Source organism: Drosophila willistoni, assembly GCF_018902025.1.
Source record: "Drosophila willistoni isolate 14030-0811.24 chromosome 2L unlocalized genomic scaffold, UCI_dwil_1.1 Seg168, whole genome shotgun sequence".
Classification (NCBI taxonomy): Eukaryota; Metazoa; Arthropoda; class Insecta; order Diptera; family Drosophilidae; genus Drosophila; species Drosophila willistoni.
The window spans coordinates 9,396,489-9,417,973 of record NW_025814047.1 but is presented as its reverse complement, the minus strand read 5'-3'; the positions used below and the strand labels follow the sequence as shown (position 1 = coordinate 9,417,973).

Below are 21,485 nucleotides of genomic sequence, written 5' to 3'. Positions count from 1 at the left end.
TACATATATATATTCTTGATCAGCATCTACAGCGATCTAGCCATGTCCGTCTGTCCGTCCGTCCGTATGAACACCTAGATCTCGGAGACTGTAAAAGCTAGAATCACCAAATTCGGTATGTAAAGTGATCAAGTTTATTTTAAATTTTTGCCACACCCCTTCCCGCCCACGCAATTTAAAAAAATCGTTTATCTCAAAACTATTCTAGCTAGAGACACCATATTTGGTATGTACATTTGTTTAGTAACTGAGCACGTTTTGTATGCATACATTTTTGGCCACGCCCCTTTCCGCCCCCGTAATTTGAAAAACTCGATTATCTCCCGAAGTTTTCTACCTTGTGTAATCAAATTTGGCACACTTAAATTTGATACTAATATCCAGCAAAATACCAAATTGATTCAAATCGGACAGAAAATAGCCAAATTATGCGTATAAACGTTTTTCCAGAATTGTCCGTTGTCTGATGGGAGCGCTAGGGTGCTTGTATGCTTGAGTGAGCGAGATACTAAGATATGCTTGTAAAAAGCATGTGAAAATGCATTTGTTTAATAAATTTGATATATTTGCTTCACTGGTGTATGGTACACTGCGCGTCATCAGGTTAGCGCCCCCCCTCTCTCTACATATATTTTCTAATTTTTACTTTCCCATTGCACTGGACTTCGTAAAAGTTTTTTGTTGTTGTTACAGTACTCATTTGTGATCATTATGGCAAGAGAAGAAAGCTTCTTAGAAGAACCGTTATATATTTTTTCGCGTTTTGCTTTATTCTCGACGAAAAAGCTTGCCCTTTTTTGCGTCATCAGATTAGCGCCCCCAAATGCAATTTTAGTTATCTCGCTTAATCTAGCAATCACGGTCACGAAATTTTTTTTGTATCACAAGTCAATTATATTCTTTAGTTTACCGTTTAATATGGGGAAAAAATCCATTTTATCTGTGGAAGAAAAATCAAAGATTGAAGCTTACTCGGAATTGGGCCTGTCAGTGCACAAAATTGCCGAAAAAACTGGCAGGCACAGGAAAACTATATCCAATTTTCTTGAAAATAAGGAGAAATACGGAATGAACTATAAAGGGGGAAACAATCGAGTAGTTTCCCAAACAGATAAACGGAGAATACTACGGGAAGCATCAAATTCGCATGAGTCGGCTGCTAAAATAAAGGAAAAAACTAATGTAAAAGCGAGTGTATCCAGTGTTCTAAGAGTTATTCGGGAAGCTGAACACTTGCAGCGACGGAAACTAAAAAAAAAACCGCCACTTAATCACCTGCGGAAAGAAGCTCGCCTTAATTTTGCCCGAGCCCATATGGATTGGACTTCGCGATGGAAGTATGTCGTTTTTTCAGACGAGAAAAAGTTTAATTTTGAAGGCCCTGATGGGTATAATTATTACTTCCACGATCTCCGTAAAGAGGAGCATCATTTGGACCGTTTGCACAGTCGAATCGGAGGTGTAATGGTGTGGGGAGCCATCTCTTATTATGGAACCTTCGAGTTGCAGTTCTTGACATCGCGAATGAATGCGGAGAACTACAAGGACGTGCTAAAAACAGCATTTCCCCAAATAAAAAATACATTTGGGAATTTGCAGTGGTATTTCCAGCACGACAATGCCCCGATACACACCGCCAGGACCGTTAAAATGTGGATGCAGACCCAAAATGTAGAAGTGCTTGGATGTCCCCCATACTCGCCGGACCTAAATATTATAGAGAATGTCTGGGGATGGTTAGCTAGGAAGGTCTACGAGTCCGGAAAGCAATATAATTCAAAATCTGACCTTATAAAAGGCATTAAAGACGCTTGGTCGTTAATTTCATTAAATTATATTGCTAAATTGTATGATTCGATGCCTAATCGAATTTTCGAAGTAATAACAAAAAAAGGCGGGACCACCCATTATTAATTCGTTAAAAATAACAAGTATTTTAGTTATAAGTGTCTTACATTTCACTAAGATTTATATTTTTTGATATATCTCTGATGGCGCTAACCTGATGAACAAATTTTCAATACCCTTTTTTCATACTTATTTCAAGAAAAATTATAATAAATTAATCTCATAACATTCAATATTTAAATTTGTCTTATTTTAAAGAGAATTCACTGAATTATGGTGTAAAAAAATTTCAGTCAATTATTTCAAACGGTTTGGAAAATATTTAACATTTACGGTGAGTGTAAGGGGGGCGCTAACCTGATGACGCGCAGTGTATATCTAAGTCGGCGAGACGACTTACTTACTTCATTACAATTAGAATGGCATATTATGTAAAATTGTATTTGCTGTTGAAAATAAAATAAATAAAATTTTAAGCCGGATTCTTATTGATTAGATTGGATTGTCATTAATTCTTTTTTTTAATTATTCAAAAATAATTTGAAATTTAGGTATAATGCGAAATAACACGGCGAATTATTAACAGGATGCTAAATCTAGTCAGTGCTCCGTTGGTTAGAATTGAACTAATTTTAGTTTCTCTTTAGATGCGGATGAGATTTGCGAACTTGATACACAACCAATAAATTAGTCAAATACACATCTTAAAAGAGTTGCATTTGTGTGTACAAATCTTGTCAAACAACCGGACCCAAAGCTTTCCTCTCTAACATATTTCAAAGTTATTAATAAGATACGCCACATTAGCGTTGGACAATTTATTTATGTTCACAGCTATAACTCTTAAACAACCGCTAAAAAATCAGCAATTCTCAAATTAAATTAGTTATGTTTATTCAATAAATAAAACTTGAAATTTTGTTGTGCAGTGTAAGTTGAAAATTTTTGTAACCTAAAAATCCTGTTGACCAGTGTAGTTTTAATCGAAACTACAGAAAAGCAACCCTGGGGGTGGCTATGCGAGAATGGAATTAAAAGTTAAAATAAAAAACGAGTGAATTAAGTGGATGTTTTGAAATTTGATTTGATACTTTAGGTTGTTCCAACGACTGGCTAGCACAGTTTTTTTTTTTGCAGTGGAGTAAGGTAGTCTCGTATTAGTCGCCTAGAACAGGACAAAATGAATGCAAGGTGAGTATAAATCAGCATATGTAATTGTTGTTGGCTCGATTCTGACTTTAATTCTTTGGCAGCATCCTCGATCCTCCGGACTTTCAGGCAGCCACTGCCGCCGCCGCCGCCGCTGCCCGTGCTCATACGGAGCAGACTGATTTGGATTTGGCGGAGCAGGAGCAGTGGAGCATGAGCGAATGTGGATTTATGGATCCTGAAGTGCAACGCACAATAAGGAGTGCCAGTGGAGCTGAAGATATCACACAATACCCGCTACACGGTTGGGTCGATGTGACTGCTGAGTTCCATGAAGCTTGTGCCGAGCTGCTGCCGGGCGAATTGGCCCAAGATATGCTGTTTGGCCTGTTCGAAGCAATGTCGGCAATTGAGATAATGGATCCTAAAATGGATGTGGGCATGGGATTTGACAAACAAGACTTGCCACCGCCCTCCTTTGAAGCTGCCGTTGCGGTTTGTTCAGACCAGCCGAGAGAGATCTTAACATCTTGATTAATTTCTGTTAATTCTCTTTCTAGATGGGCGTCATCAAGTTGGATGAATTGACGACCGCTGAACTAATTGGCATCTTTGATGCCTTATTTGCATGTTTTGTCTCATGGCTAGAGGGTAATTCCATGGATCAAGTGCTTTTCACGTGTCTCTATTTGCATGCCCCTGCACAGATACAGGATCGACCATTGCGGGCATTCTGTACAGCTGTACGCAACCTGATTGCCGTCGTTAAGAACATTATTGTCATGGCGGGGGTCAATGAAGAAGAGGACTTTCAATTGTATGGTAATTCCGCTTTATTGGCTGCCGAGAAGGCGCAACCAGCCTCCATTGCCCCAATGCTTAAGGAAGTGGAGGATAGTCTGGTCCGGAAATGCAAGCAGCTATCATCGCCGGAGGATAGCATGTCCGTGGTCCACCGGTTGCGTTTTATGCGTCATCTCTTCCAGGCCATTTATCAAGTAGAGCTCATGGCTGGAGCTGACAGTGCCGAAGAAGCAATTAATGACATTTATAAAAACCTTAATGTGGCCTCGGAACTCATGCCTCTGATCCGGCGCACCATAGACCGGGGCACTCAGCCTGTGGACGGTTGTAAGTTGTAACTATGAGATTGATATAGAAATGTATAAAATTACTTTCTTTCAGCTGAGGCACCCAATCCAATGGGTTTCTCGCCACGTATTCATGATCGCAGTCAGCCACCGACGTTTCCCCGCAGCATTAAAATTAGAGACAGACCAAGTAGCTATCAGTTTCTGGAAGAGATGATCTCACGCTTTAAGTATGCCTGCAAAATCATACGCCACAAGGATTACTATTCGGCTCTGGTAGGCAGTCATTGATCATTTCTTCCCAAACTATGTATCACCCATTCCGCTTCTGATTGTCTTGGCAGAACTTTTTCATCGAGTACAGTCGCAAGTCGGGTCAGTGTATCCTGTCTCGCAGCGTGCTGCAAAGTCTTTTTAGCTCCAGCATTCGTCTGGTCCATGGAAAGCAGCCGATGAAGCAATTTCTTCGCCACTCTGTACAAATCTTCAACTCACCGCCTGTGCTCAATGCCAAGCACCCAGTGGCCTCGGATCCCAAGGTGCAACAGCATTTGGAGACTTTCTTCCGGTACTGCATTAACATGAACACCTTTAATCAATTCATACGAATTTGCGGCTTCAATCGGGCAAGACAACGGGACAAATTAGCCCGGCTAATAGAAAACTTTGACACAATACAAGTGGATGCCGCTCGACTGGACTCGCTAATGAATCAATTGGCCAATGAACGAGCACTCGAAGGCAATGAACTGCACGCCACTGCCCTAAAGCACAGCACTCACTTCTCCACATGGGTCCTGTACAATTGCTTCCGTGCCATGCTGATCTTTCTGATGTCTGGCTTTGAACTAGAACTCTATGCCGTCCACGAGTTCCTCTACATATATTGGTATCCCTATGAGTTCTTAGTGGGTTTCCTCGTGTCGGCCCTGACACGGACTGAGAATATATTGCTGGCCCAGGAGGAGTATGCCGAGCACCAAAGCAAGATTCAAGCAAACGGCAGCAGTAGTGGGGGCGGTGGTAACAACTCCGGAAAAAATAGAAACAAGACCGCCAAGCCAAGAAAGAATAAAAAGCAACAAAGACCCTATCGATGCGAGATTGTCTATTACCATGCCCTTCTCAGTCTCTGCGGAGGCATGTACAAGGCCATGGCCGCTTTGACCAAAGATGGACGTGTGCGTCTGCCCATGTCCAAGTTTGACAATGAAGAGATCCGATACAATCGTCGCTTCCTACCCTTTGTAACGTTGACCAGCCCGCCGCCAGTTTCTTATGCCGAATTCAAGAACATTAGAGATCATATGATGCGACCTAGTGTGGAGGAGCTCTATACCCTGGCCGCCAAGCATTTTGATCAGGCGCGCAATGTGCTGGAGAGCATTCAGAATCCGGAACAGGAAGTAAGTTAACACAATTCAGAAATCTCAATATAAATAAAATCTTATATTCGTTAGATTTTGGACTTGCTACAAATCGCTCGAACAAACTTTGTGGTAATGAACGTGCTGGCTCGCGGTCACCAGAAGGGTCTCAAACGACAGCCTGACTTTGATTTCTCTAAACATAACTATTTTCCCATTATCAAGCTAAAGTAGCTGCCGCCTACATCATACTCCACCAAAACCCATTGCGTTTCTTAATTGTTAAAATAAAATTTCTGTGTATTGACTTGTGTATTAGATTCTATTCTTGAGTTTCCAAAATGTCTTGTTTGATGACATACTCCTTCACATATCCCTGAATTGGACAACTCTTGATGCAAGTGTATACAGCCAATATGCCCCAATCCAGTTGTTCATCTTTAAGTAGGGTTAACATTTGAGGCATTATCTGAAACTCAAATTGACGTTCGCCTCCACAATTAGGACAATGCTGAATTTCTAGTTGGCATTCCACAGTCTCGGCCACATTAGTTATCCAGAGGGGATTGCCTCCTCGTTGATAGCGTATAATCTGTTCGGGTTCTAGGGCAATTTGCTTTTTGAAATGGCGGAAGATTTTGTCATCTACAGTCATCGCCGTTTGACCAAAATATTTGTCCATCTCCGCCTCTGAGACATTGCTCAGATCTCCTGTTTTTCCCTGTGCTTCGAGTTGTTCGAATTCAGCCAAGCGTTCCTTTTCATCCCTACCGGGTTCAGCATTACTTTCCTGTGGATTGGCTTCCATTACAATCTCAAATTCTGGAAATTCTATTTCTGCTATAGGTTTACAAGCTTCGGTGGTAATAGTTGAACCACAAGTTGCCTTGTGCTGAGTCCAGTGCACTCGTTGATGTGCAGAAGAGCAGTAGTGGACGGCTTTGCAGCGGCTGCAGGCATGAGGAGCATGGCACCCGCAAGCAGCGCAGAGCCTCTTTGGGCTTGGTATGGGAGGCTGAAAATAACCAATTATTTTAAAAGCTGCAAAACCCACGTTCATATTCGTTCATTTCTATACCAGGGCTTCACCGTCTTCTTGTGGTTCCTCCTCGGAGTAATAAGCATTCTTGAGCGACAACTGCGATCGTAACACAGTAATGGCGCTGGAAATGAATTCGATTGAACACCATAAATTTCTAGGATACGTAGATTTTCTTTGACTTCCTACTTACTCCGCATTATTTGCCTCCTGACATGTTTTGTTTCGACAAACAAACACATAAATAGAACGGTGGAAGTTATGGTCATCGTTGAAGGATGCGTATAGTTGGCAGAGAAAACTTTTTTGCCCCTGGCACTTGTTGCACTGTAGTTCTTGTGTACTGGGTAGTTCCTTCAATTCCAGCCATGCCGGCTGCCCACCTAATTTACTTGGAAAATAGCGATTGCTCAGCCACGCTGATTCACGTTCCTCGGCAAATCCAAGCTCAACATCATCCATTATTTTGTTGATTTATAGGAACAAACAATAGCGCGTGGTAAACAGCTGTTTCGAATCAGAGCTGTAATCTTTTCAAATTTCTGCAGTAGTGCTGTAAAACTAACTTCAGTATTAGAAACAAATTCAAATTTTTTTTTTTTTGAATGTATGAAAAAATTGTTATATATATTTTGATTCTTAAGTGTTGAATCGATATAAATTTATGTAAGTCAATATCTATAAAGAATAAAAAAAATAATTTAAATTGAATTTTGAATTTTCGTTGGACGCTGGGACAATGAAAGATTGGATGAATTGGATGAAGTATAGTAATAAAATTGGTACTTGCAACGATTTACTAAAATAAAAAACACAATTAAAAATGACAAGATCAAGGGATTTTTAAAATATAACTAAAGGAATGAAACATAGTTCAAAAGGCAATGATTTTCGAAACTACACTATAAAGACTGTGTAGACAAGGATGCAGAACAAAAAATAACATTTTATTTTCGTTTACAGACCCCACAACTTACACTATTACTCCTGCTACAAAATCAACTTCCGGACTTGAAAACATGGGCAAGCAATCTCCCTACCCGTTTGATGGCAAAATCCCTTCCTTTCTGCGACCGTTACTAAAAAACCCGCAATCAAAGGAATATGTTCAATGAGCAAAATGTAAAGTAGATGAAATTGACAAGACTAATTTATAAAATGTCACTTAACTCAGAAACAACGAAACAAATTGAAGCTTTAGCCTGATTTTAAACCTTGACATCGTTATAATACACAAAAAACGGCGCCCATGACCCACTTTGCCGTTAGTAGACACACATCGAAGTTCGAACCAGCTGACATTAAATTTGACAATTTAAATGTCCATCAAATTTTGTTCAGTGTTTTAAATCGAATATTATTTATTTGCAAAATGATTATTTTATCGAATGATGAATGAATCGATTAGTTTTTTCTCCTAATTTTTTTCCAGTGTTGTTTTTATTTTCTAAGTACACGGGTTCGCGGTCGGTTAAATTGTTATTATTTTTTATTTCAATACGCAAATACAATGGAAAACCCTAAAACTGGTTAAATTCGGAGTGCAAGTGCAGCAACAAAAGTGAAATAGCAATGCAATAAGCTGAAATTTATAAGAAGAAAGTGAAATAAAGAGAAGAAGAAAGAAGAAGCAGTGACAAGTGGCACTGGCAGAGGTTGAAATATTTGTTAATAGCATTACAAAAGCAACTGCAACGAAGTCTCAACTACGGCAACAGCAGCTGGTTTCAGCAACAACAAACAACATCAGACCAGTTAGGTCCATCAATTGCGGAAGCTGTCGCAGTCTCATCGTGTTTCCTTTCGGAGTGCTAAAAATAAACGTAAACCACCTACACATACGCACGCCAGCAGCCTCAAGAGAGTGGGAAAGGGATAGCGATTGTGGGGCAACACACACAAGCACGCACACATCCAAGCAGCAAAATTTGGCAACGAAACACCAGAAGGCAGGGAAATCTGTTCCCTGTGTCCCCCCGCTGTCACCGCTCCCGCACCAGTGAAAGCAATGCAAAGGATAATGCAAAAATGAAAATTCGTAAAAGCATTTTAAGGAATTTCTGTAAGTTCCGCCCCTTGGTGGCCCCATGTCTGTTCTGACTAAGCCGAGTGAGCTAAATTTAGTAACGCATCGGCTGAAAATAAGAATTGGAGCACCCTGCCACAAACAATTGCCGGTTGCCCGTTTCTTGAAACGAAACTTTTTTGTCAGTTTGCCAGCAAGAAGTGAAAAAGATTTGAAATAAAATGTTCAAGAAGAGAATCGATGAGGAGATACAAAGGGTCCGAATCAGTTCTCAGTCAAACTGTTGCGCTAAAGTGAATCAGAAATGGCTAATCAATAAACCAAATCATCTCTTTGTATATACAGAGAGTATATAAGGGCACAAACATACACTTGCACACACACACACATAGGCAAACTATGTACCAAAATCAATAAAATCAACCCAAAAATCCCTTTCTGGCCACATTGTAAACTGCAAATTTAGTCAGCACAATATTTTTAGTCATTTTATTTGTCAATCAGCAGTTTTGTTCGTATTTGTGTGTACACACACATTTGAGTGTGTGGAGCCGATTATTAAAAATTTAATTTGGAAAACACACACAGACACACATGTTTGTGCGTGTATCTGCAGATGGGCAGCTAATTAAAACTAATTTGCAATGAGATGAAGCAAACAACAATGACCTCTTGATACCTCAATTTATCTGGGAGTCGTTAACGGAATTGAACACACAAATCTGGGAGCCCAATATACAAATGTACATACCGATACCGTTAATTGGCGACCTTCCCTCATTCGCGTACAAATTCCCGGGGATCCTCAATTATATTTCAAAACAATTGCTTTATTTTTTTGATCGAATTTAATTTCCATGCTCAGGCGGAATTATATTAATTTCTACTTATGAAACTATAGTTAAAAAAAAAACTAATTTTCAATATTTTAGGATTAAGGGTACTGATTGTACACTTTTTTTTGACCCCGAATCATAAGGGACCTTACGAACTTGATGACGCTTATGGCCAGATGAGGGATAGCCCACTAAACCATTTTTTCAACGAGTTTTTAATTTTCAGCCAAGCTAAAAGCTGTTTTTTGAGACATACATGTTTTGACCTTAAAAGCTGATTTCATGTGATTATTATATATGGTTATTGTAGAGTTTTAATGTGTTAATTTAATAAATATACCTCCGTAAATCTCCTAGAACCTATCTCCACTCTATCTGTCAATTGGATCATCTGACTGCCTACTGTCAACTCCGGCCTTTTAGACCGATTAGTAAAGCACTTTTTTACGTACATATATTTCGCATGTTTCTAGTCCGATTTTAATCAAATTTGGTCTAAATACCAAATTTGGTGACTAGCTTTTTTAGTTTTCGAGACAATCGGTTTTATTTAACTTGCTGTTCCGTGGCAAAATTTTTGAGTACACTAAATCTACCCGCATATTAATCTAGTACACGTACCAAATTCGGTGTCTCTTCTGAACTGGATTTGTGAGATTGTTAAGAAAGCTCTAATTTCAAATGAACAAATTGTTTTTGGCTCAGACATGACATTTTACATAAGATTGGCTCTTCCTCTTGAAGGAATTCCATTAAAATTGTTAGCTGTCAAGTTAGGTTAGAATCGATTAGGTCTAAAAGGCTCTCGAGCACCTTATACGTATTCGAATGTAGAGCCTTAACATAAACATATTGTTATTCTCAATGAATATACATATGTTTAGTTTTAAACTTTCGCTTAATTTAATTTTTGATGAAGACATTATCTCTTATTATTAACTTGACAAAGGAGCGTAAATTCTGACTGCATCTTTCACACTTGCAATAGCTTCAAGCCGATTTTATCATTCTCTTCTACTTTTCCCTAGGTTTAATTTCAACTTCTGCCTTCGTTGTCATTGGCAACTGAGTGCCGGCTGAGCTAGATGAGTCGAAGTCGGTCCCTGTCGTCGTAGAGGAGTCTCACTGAGCGTGTCGCTAATAAGCTTTTGCCAGCCACCCGTAAATAATTTGCGTGCACTGTACAAATGATTTACGTCGTAGTTGTAGGAAGTAAATTGTCTCATTTTCCCCTACTTAAGTCGCTATAAGATTTACCCGCTGAATTAAGGAAGGTAAGAGAAGTTCTCTCACCGGCAAAAAAAGTTAATAAGTGCAACCTGAATTGATACAGATTCAAGTCTTAAGTTTTGATAGAGACTCAAATTCACTGGTGACTGCAAATATTTCTTGTACAAACAATTAATTGATTAATTATCCTAAGCTCAGTACAGTGGTTCGAAACTAAAACTAGTAATTGCTGTTTAATTAAAAAAAAAAAAAATAAATACACTTTCTTGGCATAGAAATGTGATTTTTGTTTTTTTGTAATTGTTTGCATTATATTTTAAAACATTTTAAATTATAATTATTATACATCTAAAAATGTATTCTTTACCTTACACTATCCTGCACATTGAATTAACCAATTTCAAAAAAAATGAAGTAAGAAAGTCGTCTCGCCGACTTAGGTATACCATACACCAGTAAAGCAAATATTTCAACTTCATCAACTATCTCGCTCACTCAATCATACGAGCACCCTAACGCCCCCACCAGCCAACGGCCAACTCCGGCCTTATGGAAAAACGTTTATATGCATAACTCGACTGTTTTTTGATCAAATTTGGTATTTTGCTAGATATTAGTATAATATTCAAGTGTGCCAAATTTGATTGCATAAGGTAAAAAAATACGGGAGATAATCAAGTTTTTCAAAATACGGGGGCGAAAAAGGGCGTGGCAAAATTTTTATGCATACAAAATGAGTGCATTTATTAAGCGAATATACATATTAAATATGGTGTCTCTAGCTGGAATAGTTTTTGAGATAAGCGCTTTTTTTAAATTGCGGGGGCGGGAAGGGGCGTGTGAAAAATTTGAAATAAACTTGATCACTCTACATACTACACGAGTCTACATACCGAATTTGGTGGCTCTAGCTCTTACAGTCTCCGAGATCTAGGTGTTCATACGGACAGACGGACGGACAGACGGACATGGCTGGATCGACTCGGTTGTTGATCCTGATCAAGAATATATATACTTTGTGGGGTCGGAGAAGCTTCCTTTTGCCTGTTACATACATTTTGGCGACTTTAATATACCATTTCACCCTATGGGTGTATGGTATAAAAACTTACAAGGGTATACAAACTTGATGCGGTCAAAGTTAGCCCCGGCCCTCTTCCCTATTGCAGGGAACTTAAAAGATTATATAAAAATCAGAGGGCCGGGGCTAACTTCGAACGCGTCAAAGTTTGTATACCCTTGTAAGTTTTTATACCATGCAACTTTTTTGGTAACTCGTTCCTTACCTATAGCCATCAAAGTGGAAAAACGTTTTAGCTAAAAAGACTTATGTTTGCAAAAAAACGGCCTACAATCTTAGCAAATAACGAAGATATTGATTAAAGTCACTGTTTTCCACCGATCGTTCCGATGTGAGCTATATGATAAGTCACCCGATCTTTATCAAATTTGGCACAGTCGTTTGGGAGCTATGTGATATAGTGGTCCGATCCGGCTGAATCGGAGATATACAACCCCTGCAATATATACAAGCCTACATGCAAAATTTCAACTCTGTAGCTCCAACGGTCTAGGAGGAGTTTGTGTTGATCCAGACGGACGGACATGGCTATATGAACTCGTCTCGTCATGCTGATCAAGAATATATATACTTTATATGGTCGGAAAGGCTTCCTTCTATGCGTTGCACACTTCTGACCAAAATTAATATACCCTTTTTGCAAGGGTATAAAAAAACGAGTGCGAAAACGAACGAAAAAAACGAATTTGCATTAAAATAATAAAAGGTTTGATGCAATTATTTGTTTCATTTTGCGTTTTAGCAAATCACTACAAATTTTTATCAGCCATAAATCCGCTGAATGGTCTAGTTCGAAAAGCGAAAGTAAAATGTATGATGTTTTAATACCCAATTTTTTGTTAGAACATTAATAAACACCCTGCTAATTTAGTGACCCTTTTAGTTTTCTAGTAAATCGCGTAGTTTTCATGTATTTTGCAAAAAAAAAAAATAAAATGATTTCTCTAAAGTGACAACGTTTACCTGTAAATAATAATAAATAAATAATATCATTATAGAGCTTTATAAATGCTGGTGAAATTAATTGATACACAATGACAACCCTATCAAAACCAACCAACTTTGTTCGAAAAAATGAAACCACTCGAAATTCTGTGACATGTAGTTTTTTTGAAGCACATGATAATATGGGAATTGGGAATATCAAGGTGCAGGGTGGAGCAAGGTCGGTGTTTTATGTTACACATTTAATTTATGTGTGTGTGTTTGGGTGTGTGAGTGTTGTGTTGACTTAGCCTGGCTTGCTTTTCGCTTGATTATCTGCGTTTTTGTTGTTGTCGCTTTTGCACCTTTTCTCTGTTTTGCTTTGCTTTTGGGTGCTGATTTGTCGCTCGTTCGTTTTCATTCGCTCCCACTCGTTTGTTCGGCTGGTCGAGAAAGAGAAATGAGTCATTTCTCAAGGTTATTCAACGTTGTTGTTACTTTTTGTTGAGTTTGTTTGTGTCTTGAGGCCAATGCACGATCTTTGACTTTTATCTGTTTTTGTGATAACAGCCAAAGGGGTGCTGGTGCTGATGGTGTGGCCGGGGGGAAGAGAGTGAAACAACGAAGCAGATATTTAAAAAAAGAGCTGATAAGCATACATACATACATACATCATGTGTGTTTGTATATGGAGTTGGCACCGTGTTGGCTTCCGGCACTTGAGGCATTTGTAAGATTTCTTATTTGGCCAGTTAGGTTGCGATTCCGAATGATGGATAGACTGGCAGAGAAAGAGAGAACGAAAGCAAGCGACAATGGGAAATCAGATTGTGAAAATTTGCAGAATTTCTTTCTCTCTCTCTTGTACCGATTGGCCTGGGCCTGAGCTGAGCATCTGTTAATGTAATCAAACGTTTCCGTTTCCTGCCAAGCTCAAACCCTTTTCTGCCTTTTTCGCTTTAAATGCCATTTTTATGCAGTTTAGAAATGTTCATGAATTTGGCCAAACTTAAATGGATCGCTTGGCGAAAGCAGTTCAGAAAATAAATAAATGTAAAGTTTTCTTTTACTGTTTTTTACTTTTTCTCAGTTTTGTTAAAGTATTTATATGTAGTCGGAACCTATCTCAACAATGGTTGCCCGTTCCGTCCATACAAACTGGATTATATTCCCACAGCTACTCCCTCTTTTTCTTATTCCATTCTTTCCTCCTCCATTACTTCCGAAACTCTCTCTTGTATATTATATATACATATATTAATTGTCCATCACTCATAGAAACAATTCAAAGACTGGTGGAAGAGAGAGAGAGAGAGACAGATAGGAGATGAAACAAGGGTGAGGCGAAACAGACCTGGGACAGTATTTTTAATTTGGCCCAATTGACGTTGAATTTTTCTCATACTTACGGTTTATCCTGTCAATCTCTGGGCGTAAATAAGTAAAAACTGCAACAAAGTTAACTTTTGAATTTACTTCACAATTGGATTTGACCGAATTACAACAGTAGTTTTAATCCATATGTATTTATTGGGAACTCATTTCTGTCTTCTATCGAGCTCACCGAACATTTTTCTGACATTTTCGAATGAATTTTCCTGATTTTGTCTCTAATTAATGGACTATGAGAATGCTTTTGCGGTTTGTATAGGGCAACGGGATTAATGGGGGAATAGTGCTGACAGTTAATTTAGTAATTATAATTACAATTCTGTTTAGCTATAGACGATTTTGCCACAAACAAACCCAGATCCACATAAGTCAACTTAATAAGCTTTAAAAGTTACTATACTTGAACATATGATTTTGACAATAAATTACGGGTCGGCTCTGAAACAAAAAACTGTATGTTGAGTTCATTAACCGCTTATTGGCATTCAAAATATAGTGCATAAGTTTTTGGAAACCAAAAACAGGTCTATTAAATTTGTAATATTGTCTTTAAAATGTCGAAGAATAATATAAAAGAATTTTTGTTAAGGTAATAGGTGTAACGTAAATGTATTTCTAAAAAAATGGCAATTACTTTTTATTCTACTGACTTCATTAACTTTGTCTCGAAGATATGGTTTTAAAATTGAAAATAAAAACATTCGGCGTCGAAAACGATAACAGGCCCATTTGTCACTACAAGTAAAATATTTCTCAAATTCATAAAAGGAAATGTTTTTCCGAAACTATTTAAAAAACTTGAATTAACAGCAATAACATTTTTCTGTTTACCAATACTAGTGTTCAAATGGTGTATCATGTTACGTAACACTAAATTTGCAGAGGGTTAGATGTGATCAAAGTGGAAACAAGTGGGGGAGTCCCCCAGTTGAATTTATTGTGTATTATCGATTACCTGGGGTGCTCAACTACGTTGATAATTGATAAATGAAATTCCATCTCCAAGCCTTTTTAGTGCCAATACTTGCCAATCGCAAAAGTGTCGCACTGGCGTCCATATTCATTTCGTAAGTTTTTATCTTGATGTTTCATTCTTAAATTAGAATCAATTATGGGTAAAATGCAGGCAAACAGAGGCGTTTCCGACCACATTTTAAATCGGTATCAACGAATTGTTTAACCATCTACCATCTGTAGATATCTGAAGAGAATAGTTGCATATCAATTTGGACCTCTGAACTGGAAATAGTGGTTTCCTTTGGGGCACGGTATATCAAAGTCGGGGAGACAACAAGTCGGGTTCGAATTTTGTATATGTGTGTATGCCTATTTTTTTATTGTTAGCTAAATCTAATCACATATGTATTGCACATGCCTTGTTGTTGTTATTATTGTTGTGTCAGTTGTTGTCCGGTTGATAAGGGGGCTTTTGCGAATAATATCGATGACACGAAACCCGCTAGAATTTCATTGTTTGCTCGGTATCAGTCCAGTATTTGTTCCTATGTATGTTTGTATGTGCATATACATATGTAGCTATTACACATACTAAGCTAGATATTACTTATGCGAACACGAGGATGAAGGGGTAAGGGGGCCATGACGCATATGCCTTGGATATAAAGTTGTGGCGTGGCGGTCGATGGTGATTCATGTTAAGCAAATGCAGCAGCAGCAACCCATTAGGGACGTCTCAGTTCCTTGTGGCCCTCCTCCTATTCTCGGTGAAAATCAATAGCCAAGATTCAAGGTCTAAGAATAAGTAAAAAAAGAGAAGAAAAAATAAAAGAATGTTTCTCATTGTAGCCGACGTATTGTGGAACTTTTTCAACAAGTTTTTAGATTTCGTTTTTCTTCTCTCATTCCAGGAGAGTACGGCTCATTGAATGCGAGTCCTTGACCGCATAGCATTATGTCGGACTTTGTTCCCCGCGAAATCTTGCCCGATCTGTGGGCGGAGATATTGCGTTACCATTGGTCGTTCCTTGAAACGGAGGAAAGTATCCAAAAATTGGAGGAGCGTAAAAAGTTGGAAGGCTGCCTCAAGGAATTTCTCTGTGTGGTGCCGCATGATCGCAAGTTCTTCCTACCCGAAACGGAGCAGGTGCTGCGGAAGACTGTGCGAGAATTACCAAGTTTTACAGCCCAAAATGCTATAGTGGGCTTTGAGGCCATCAGTCAGTATGCCAATAATTTGTTCACGAAACCCTGGCGCAAGGAGTTTCGGGTACTTAGGGTAAGAACCGACTATCCTTCTCTTTTCAAAAGGTTCCTTATTCAACATGTTGCTTTTATTTATGTATTTTAGACCTACTCCGGCTACTATCAGCATGAGGTTCAGTCCAATCTAGTGGACGCTGATAAGCTTTTGCTTGCTATGGGCTACCGAAAGACCGCGGAGGATACCTTTGTCCTTGACGGTCCAATTTGTCCGGATCAAGTAACTAATGTCTCTAGAGATGCCATGGCCGCCTATGTGGAATGTCAGATTATGAAGACCATCTACGCTGGATTAACCGCAGCTGGATTCACCTGCAGTTGGCAGGATATCTTCCATTATCGCGAACGGCATGTCGGAGGCACCACACAAACAATTAAGGAGATGGCCTATCGACTGAGCGAGAAGAGGCGTAAGCCCATTGAGAACACCTACAGCAACGTGGCAGTAGCGGCACCGCCAAGTAAGGGGTCAACAGCTGCCTGCGCCGTTCACGGGAATCCCAGTTGTGTGTACCATCCCAATAACCCGCCTATGAATCTCATGTACAAAGAGGCGGGTAAATTCCTACCGCCATATCCCGCTCCACCGACATCACAGCCGTCGACCACGTTGATGACGCACTCCCGCAGTCTAGAGCACTATCATGAGCCACATGCCGTACTGCCGCATCGCCACTCGTTCGAGCAGCATCAGCAGTGTCACCATCCTCATCCATCCTCGCATCCTCATGTTTATGAAACGCCATACGATTGCCTGGACGGATTGAGCCTTAGCAGTAGTGCCTCATATGCGGCTGTGGCTGGTGCCTACAATGCCCCCGGGAATCGTTACCCTCTGCCATACAACATCTCCAGCCAGCTACAAAACGCTCAATACGGCTCGCCCTCCGATGGCTATGGCACGATGGAACAGAATATGTATGCCACCATTGAGAAACCAGTGTCAGGTTCAACGGCAGCACAGACTCCAATGCACAGCTGTGGCTATCACCAGCCGGCGCCCTCGGCAGCTGCCCTGGCTGCTATGCAACATCGCCAGAGCACATATCCGCCGGATCATCATCTTATCGATTTTGATGAGCGTGCCCAACTGACGCAGCATGACTTTGGGAAACACGAGTACGACCCGCGAATGTATCAGGTGGCGACTCCACGGGGGTCCGGCCAAAATAGGTCACAAATTAATGCTATGTATGCTCAACCCCGGGACTCAGTGGCCTATCAAGGCTACGATCTGCCTACCACATTACCTCAGCCGCAGACGTCACGATCCACCGCGGCACAGGACATGTATGTCTATGCTCGTCCTACGCCCAAAAGCAGCCGCATGCGATCTCTGGCCGAGGCGGGCGGCAGCAATTCGACTGACAAGCATAGGCATGCTGAGCTGATGCCACAAGTAAGTGTAGCAAATAGAAGCGAGTTCGAAATTGTATTTTGTCTTTGTGTTCTCCTTCAGGACCCCATGGACAATAATCGCAAATCGCACAAGGAATTGAAGGAGCGGCAAAGTGGAACGACTTCCGCAGATATCCGACATCGTAGGGTACCAGTTAATGAGCAAGATATACCCACTACCGTATTGGATATGTCCGGATATGAATCCCCTAGCCTGGATGGGTTCACAACTCTGGGCAGCACTTCCCCTCCTCTGATGCCTAAAGTTCAGGAGGGTGTGGGCAGCTTTGAGTCCTGGAATTATGTCTTTAAGAACCTGGAACGATCTGGCTATTCAAAAGACCTGGGCGACCGAGAAGATCTGTTAATGCAGAGTCTTGACTTGGACTCGCTAACCTTGAGCAATGGTGCGGCTAGTCCGGCGGACAATCGTCGTGATGTATCGACGGCCAAACCGTCAACAACTCGTTCCACAGCCGGTGCCCATACGAATCCTGACAGAGCGAAATCTGCCTCCTCAACGCACCAGAGCAGACGTGAGCCCAGCCGCGTCGTTCAAGCCGCAGCTCCTACGCCCGCACCCAACAGCAGCAGTGCCGGCTTGAAGAAAATGAAATCCGCTCTGAAAACAGCTACGATAGACAATAGGGCCACAGGGTCTCGCAATAAAACTGGCGCTATAGCCAAACACCCGCCTCCTGTGTCCACACAACTGATTGTGACTAGCCCCAATGAATGGAGTTGCCGCTTCTGCACGTTCCTCAATCCAAATACCAAACGCATCTGTGAGATGTGCTGCCGCAGCAAGGATTTCAATCTAGAGGCAGCTTCGGCGGCTGCGACAGCGGCGGCATCCAATGTGTCACATGCATCCTCCACATGCGTTTAAGACATCGTTATCATCATAATCATAATCGTCATCATCAAGCATCATTGTCAACTGTACTTTTCACCCTGAAAGTGATATAAACAGTATAGAGAAATGGATATAAATTTATAATGCATAAATACATATTATACATATATATATATATATTTTTGTACGAAATCCGAAAACTGTTTAACCTCCGTATATGAGGTCTAGTCTGGTATAGTTTAGGGCCTTCTTCTTGTAAATACATATTACTTAGTTCCCTCCCACCCCCTCCCTTTAGTGCCAGCCCCATCATCGCAATGCATAGGTAGATACATATAGAGAATACATGCTTTAATTAGTTCTAGTTGGTTTTCCCTCCTCCTCCCCCCATTTTAAATTGGATAAGGACATTTCTGTTTCAATTTATGTGCCTCCCCGCTCTACCTTTATATTTATAATCAACCCAGATGTGTGTGAGCAATTGAGCAAGAGAAAGGTAGAAAGCAAATTTTCAGCATTGTGTAAATTTCCGGTAAAACAAAAAGAAATTAAAACTGATAATTATATACCTTAAATAAATATACATAGTTACCATTTACAAGACATATATTCGGAACGAGAAAGTATATTTATATCGCGCGTATATACATACACACACATTTATATATACATACATATATGAATATATATTTTATACTAGTTTAATATTAAATACCAAACCAGCAAATGTACCGAAATTTTCATCAAAAACAAAACAAATCCATACTTAACTACACTTATAATCCAAAAATTTAACTTGAAAGACCGAGCTAAGCGTAAATACGATTACTTACCCACATAAAAATACATAAAAACAAATTGGTTGGAAGAACAGATAAAATAACAAACACGACTACAGGTTGTTAACTTAAATCAATTTTTAAATTGCAATATTAGTTTCGTTAGTGCTATGTATACATTTCCTGTTCTTTGCCCCGACGCGCCAACTTTTCCGAATAGACTAATGAAGAAGATGCAATCCCTTGTTTGATCTACCCACCATGCCACACCGCACAGTGTCCCACAAGTGATTTGTTTGTTAGAATTGTTACAATTAAAACTAAGTGCGAAATGTTAAACGAACCCTGAATAAAAACAAAAACACAAATATTTTTATAAACAGATAAAATGGAAAGAAAATATGTAATAATACCATGTACCTTTTGTTTAAAATCTAGAACGAATACCCACATCAAAAATGATTTCCTATTTTGAATTCTGTTTCTTGTTAATATGTTGTACCCAAAAATGCCTTTTGTAAATAGATTTATTTAAGTAATTTGATCAGTTCAAACCAAATAACTAACAAGAAATAATCATAAACAATCATGAAGAACGAGTTAGACAAGGAACCCTTTAAACAATTAACACAAAACCCAAAAGAAATCTTTACCAAAATACATTAACAAAAACTACAAAGAAATTTCTTAACATTATATTGCATACTCTTAAAAGAGTTTACAGACAAACTTCCTAAAAAAAAAAAAAAACACAATCCCTAAAAAGTAAAAAAATGAAATACACAAAACAATAAACTTTGATAAACAAAATCAAATCCGGATGTACACTTCGGTTCACCGAACTTTTTTATACCCTTGCGATGGCTTTTCAGAAAATCTATTGAGTTGGTAGTCCGATTTGTCCGAACCTAATCAGAGAATCAGTGAAGTCGTTTCAAGCTAGATAAGCACAATCTCAAATTCCTTTAATAATACGAGTACCTATATCTAATTCGCTGATCAACATAGAATAATTATTAAACATTAGCAGGGGTATATTACAAAACGGTGATCATCACACTTTTGAACTCTTCAAATAAAAATGAGAAAACTTGACATTAATAAAACAAGTTTTGTGTTGTGTTTTACATATACTTAAATTACGAATACGTTTTTATTTGCTATTTTAAAATTCTGATTTTCAATTCATTTATTAGCACCAAATTCCCCGTTAATGTGGTCAATATGCGTCTGTTGCTCCTGCTGATGACGCCCATCTCGATCTGGTCAGTTGCCGCCTACAATTATTGCCACAATGCCAGCCACTTTTGCAATGTGGCTCAAATGAAACATTTCATGTGCCAATTGGACAGCGAATTGCAGCCCCTGGATGGATCAGTCCACTACAAGGCGACCATCCCAGACACCGTGGGTTTTCAGAACATCATTTTGAGTTTGCTGAACTCTTGTCGCAGTCGACTGGCTAGCGGAAATCTGATGACTGCTTCTAATGTGACCTTTCCCAGCGCTAGTCGAATGCGGGAAATTATCTGGGACAATGAACTGGCCTATATGGCACGGACTCATGCAGCCACGGTATCCTTTAGGCACTCTGAGTGCCGATCTACCCAGCGGTTTCCCATGGCTGGGGAGTGTGTGGGCATGGTTGTGTCGAGCAATGACACTTACAGCGTAAAGAGTCTACTGGAATTGACGCTGCTGCCCATGTTCGACGAGTATAAGGACGTGGAGAATCCCGTTGAACTAATCCAAGCGTTCAACCCATTAGAGTGGGTGATTTGCCATGGTCCTAGCTAGACATCAGCCTCATCGTAATGTATTTGCTCCTCTTTCAGGCACTTCGATGCGGGTCACTTTACGGTACTTGCAAGCGACCGAGTGTCCCGGGTTGGGTGTGGCATTGCTGTAGCCTCGAATTGTGAACGTGGCGAACATGTGGGCGGCCTCTGTCACTTTATTACCTGCCATTTCGACTTTACCAATGTGGCCGAATCGTATGTCTATGAGAGCGGCGAGCCGGCCAGTAAATGCAGCGTTTGGAGTTCGAGCCCTAGTTTAAAGCATTCCAACCTTTGTGCCAACACCGGAAAAATATTTCCTATGAATCACGGCGATAATGTTGTTAAGAATCAAACTCGTGTTTTAAGTGTTTAATATTGTATTTTTACATTCTTTTGTATTGTAAGTACCCAAATGAAAAGCGCAGGGCTTGAATTCTGTACTAGTTTCTAGTTTACATTTCTTTCGAA

At 39.8% G+C, this 21,485-nt stretch overlaps 4 protein-coding genes across 5 annotated transcripts; 3 read left to right on the top strand and 1 right to left on the bottom strand.

The window, feature by feature from the left end:
- The first annotated feature begins 2,836 nt into the window (after positions 1-2,836).
- On the top strand, positions 2,837-5,762 carry LOC6652170 (N-alpha-acetyltransferase 35, NatC auxiliary subunit homolog). Its single transcript, XM_002074640.4, has 6 exons — positions 2,837-3,039; positions 3,102-3,492; positions 3,558-4,128; positions 4,183-4,364; positions 4,433-5,494; positions 5,549-5,762. Exons 1-6 carry the CDS (start codon positions 3,029-3,031, stop codon positions 5,687-5,689), a joined length of 2,358 nt encoding a protein of 785 aa, XP_002074676.1. The 5' UTR covers positions 2,837-3,028; the 3' UTR covers positions 5,690-5,762.
- On the bottom strand, positions 5,759-7,020 carry LOC6652221 (programmed cell death protein 2). Its single transcript, XM_002074641.4, has 3 exons — positions 6,688-7,020; positions 6,534-6,618; positions 5,759-6,470 (listed from the first exon to the last, which is right to left on the bottom strand). Exons 1-3 carry the CDS (start codon positions 6,954-6,956, stop codon positions 5,778-5,780), a joined length of 1,047 nt encoding a protein of 348 aa, XP_002074677.1. The 5' UTR covers positions 6,957-7,020; the 3' UTR covers positions 5,759-5,777.
- A 916-nt stretch (positions 7,021-7,936) lies between these two features.
- LOC6652222 (protein tamozhennic) lies at positions 7,937-19,625 on the top strand. Of its 2 annotated transcripts, XM_002074642.4 has the most exons (4): positions 7,937-8,556; positions 15,852-16,219; positions 16,292-17,602; positions 17,663-19,625. In XM_002074642.4, exons 2-4 carry the CDS (start codon positions 15,896-15,898, stop codon positions 18,488-18,490), a joined length of 2,463 nt encoding a protein of 820 aa, XP_002074678.1. In that variant the 5' UTR covers positions 7,937-8,556; positions 15,852-15,895; the 3' UTR covers positions 18,491-19,625. The 2 variants fall into 2 exon arrangements, with proteins under 2 accessions (XP_002074678.1, XP_046865827.1); XM_047009871.1 differs by lacking the exon at positions 7,937-8,556 and having other exon boundaries at positions 15,826-16,219.
- Positions 19,626-20,340: 715 nt separating this feature from the next.
- On the top strand, positions 20,341-21,457 carry LOC6652223 (venom allergen 3; the record flags this gene model as incomplete). Its single annotated transcript, XM_023181202.2, has 2 exons — positions 20,341-21,005; positions 21,072-21,457. Coding segments are annotated over 2 exons (984 nt in total), but the record flags the coding sequence as incomplete, so codon positions are not given.
- Positions 21,458-21,485: the final 28 nt, after the last annotated feature.

Coding starts and splice junctions, on each gene's coding strand:
- LOC6652221 (XM_002074641.4), bottom strand. CDS start 6,956: ATGGATGATGTTGAGCTTGGATTTGCCGAGGAACGTGAATCAGCGTGG. Junction 6,619..6,687: donor CAGGAGGCAAATAATGCGGA/GTAAGTAGGAAG, acceptor ATTCATTTCCAG/CGCCATTACTGTGTTACGAT. Junction 6,471..6,533: donor AAGAAGACGGTGAAGCCCTG/GTATAGAAATGA, acceptor GGTTATTTTCAG/CCTCCCATACCAAGCCCAAA.
- LOC6652170 (XM_002074640.4), top strand. Junction 4,129..4,182: donor CACTCAGCCTGTGGACGGTT/GTAAGTTGTAAC, acceptor ACTTTCTTTCAG/CTGAGGCACCCAATCCAATG. Junction 4,365..4,432: donor AGGATTACTATTCGGCTCTG/GTAGGCAGTCAT, acceptor TTGTCTTGGCAG/AACTTTTTCATCGAGTACAG.
- LOC6652222 (XM_002074642.4), top strand. CDS start 15,896: ATGTCGGACTTTGTTCCCCGCGAAATCTTGCCCGATCTGTGGGCGGAG. Junction 16,220..16,291: donor AGGAGTTTCGGGTACTTAGG/GTAAGAACCGAC, acceptor TATGTATTTTAG/ACCTACTCCGGCTACTATCA. Junction 17,603..17,662: donor ATGCTGAGCTGATGCCACAA/GTAAGTGTAGCA, acceptor GTTCTCCTTCAG/GACCCCATGGACAATAATCG.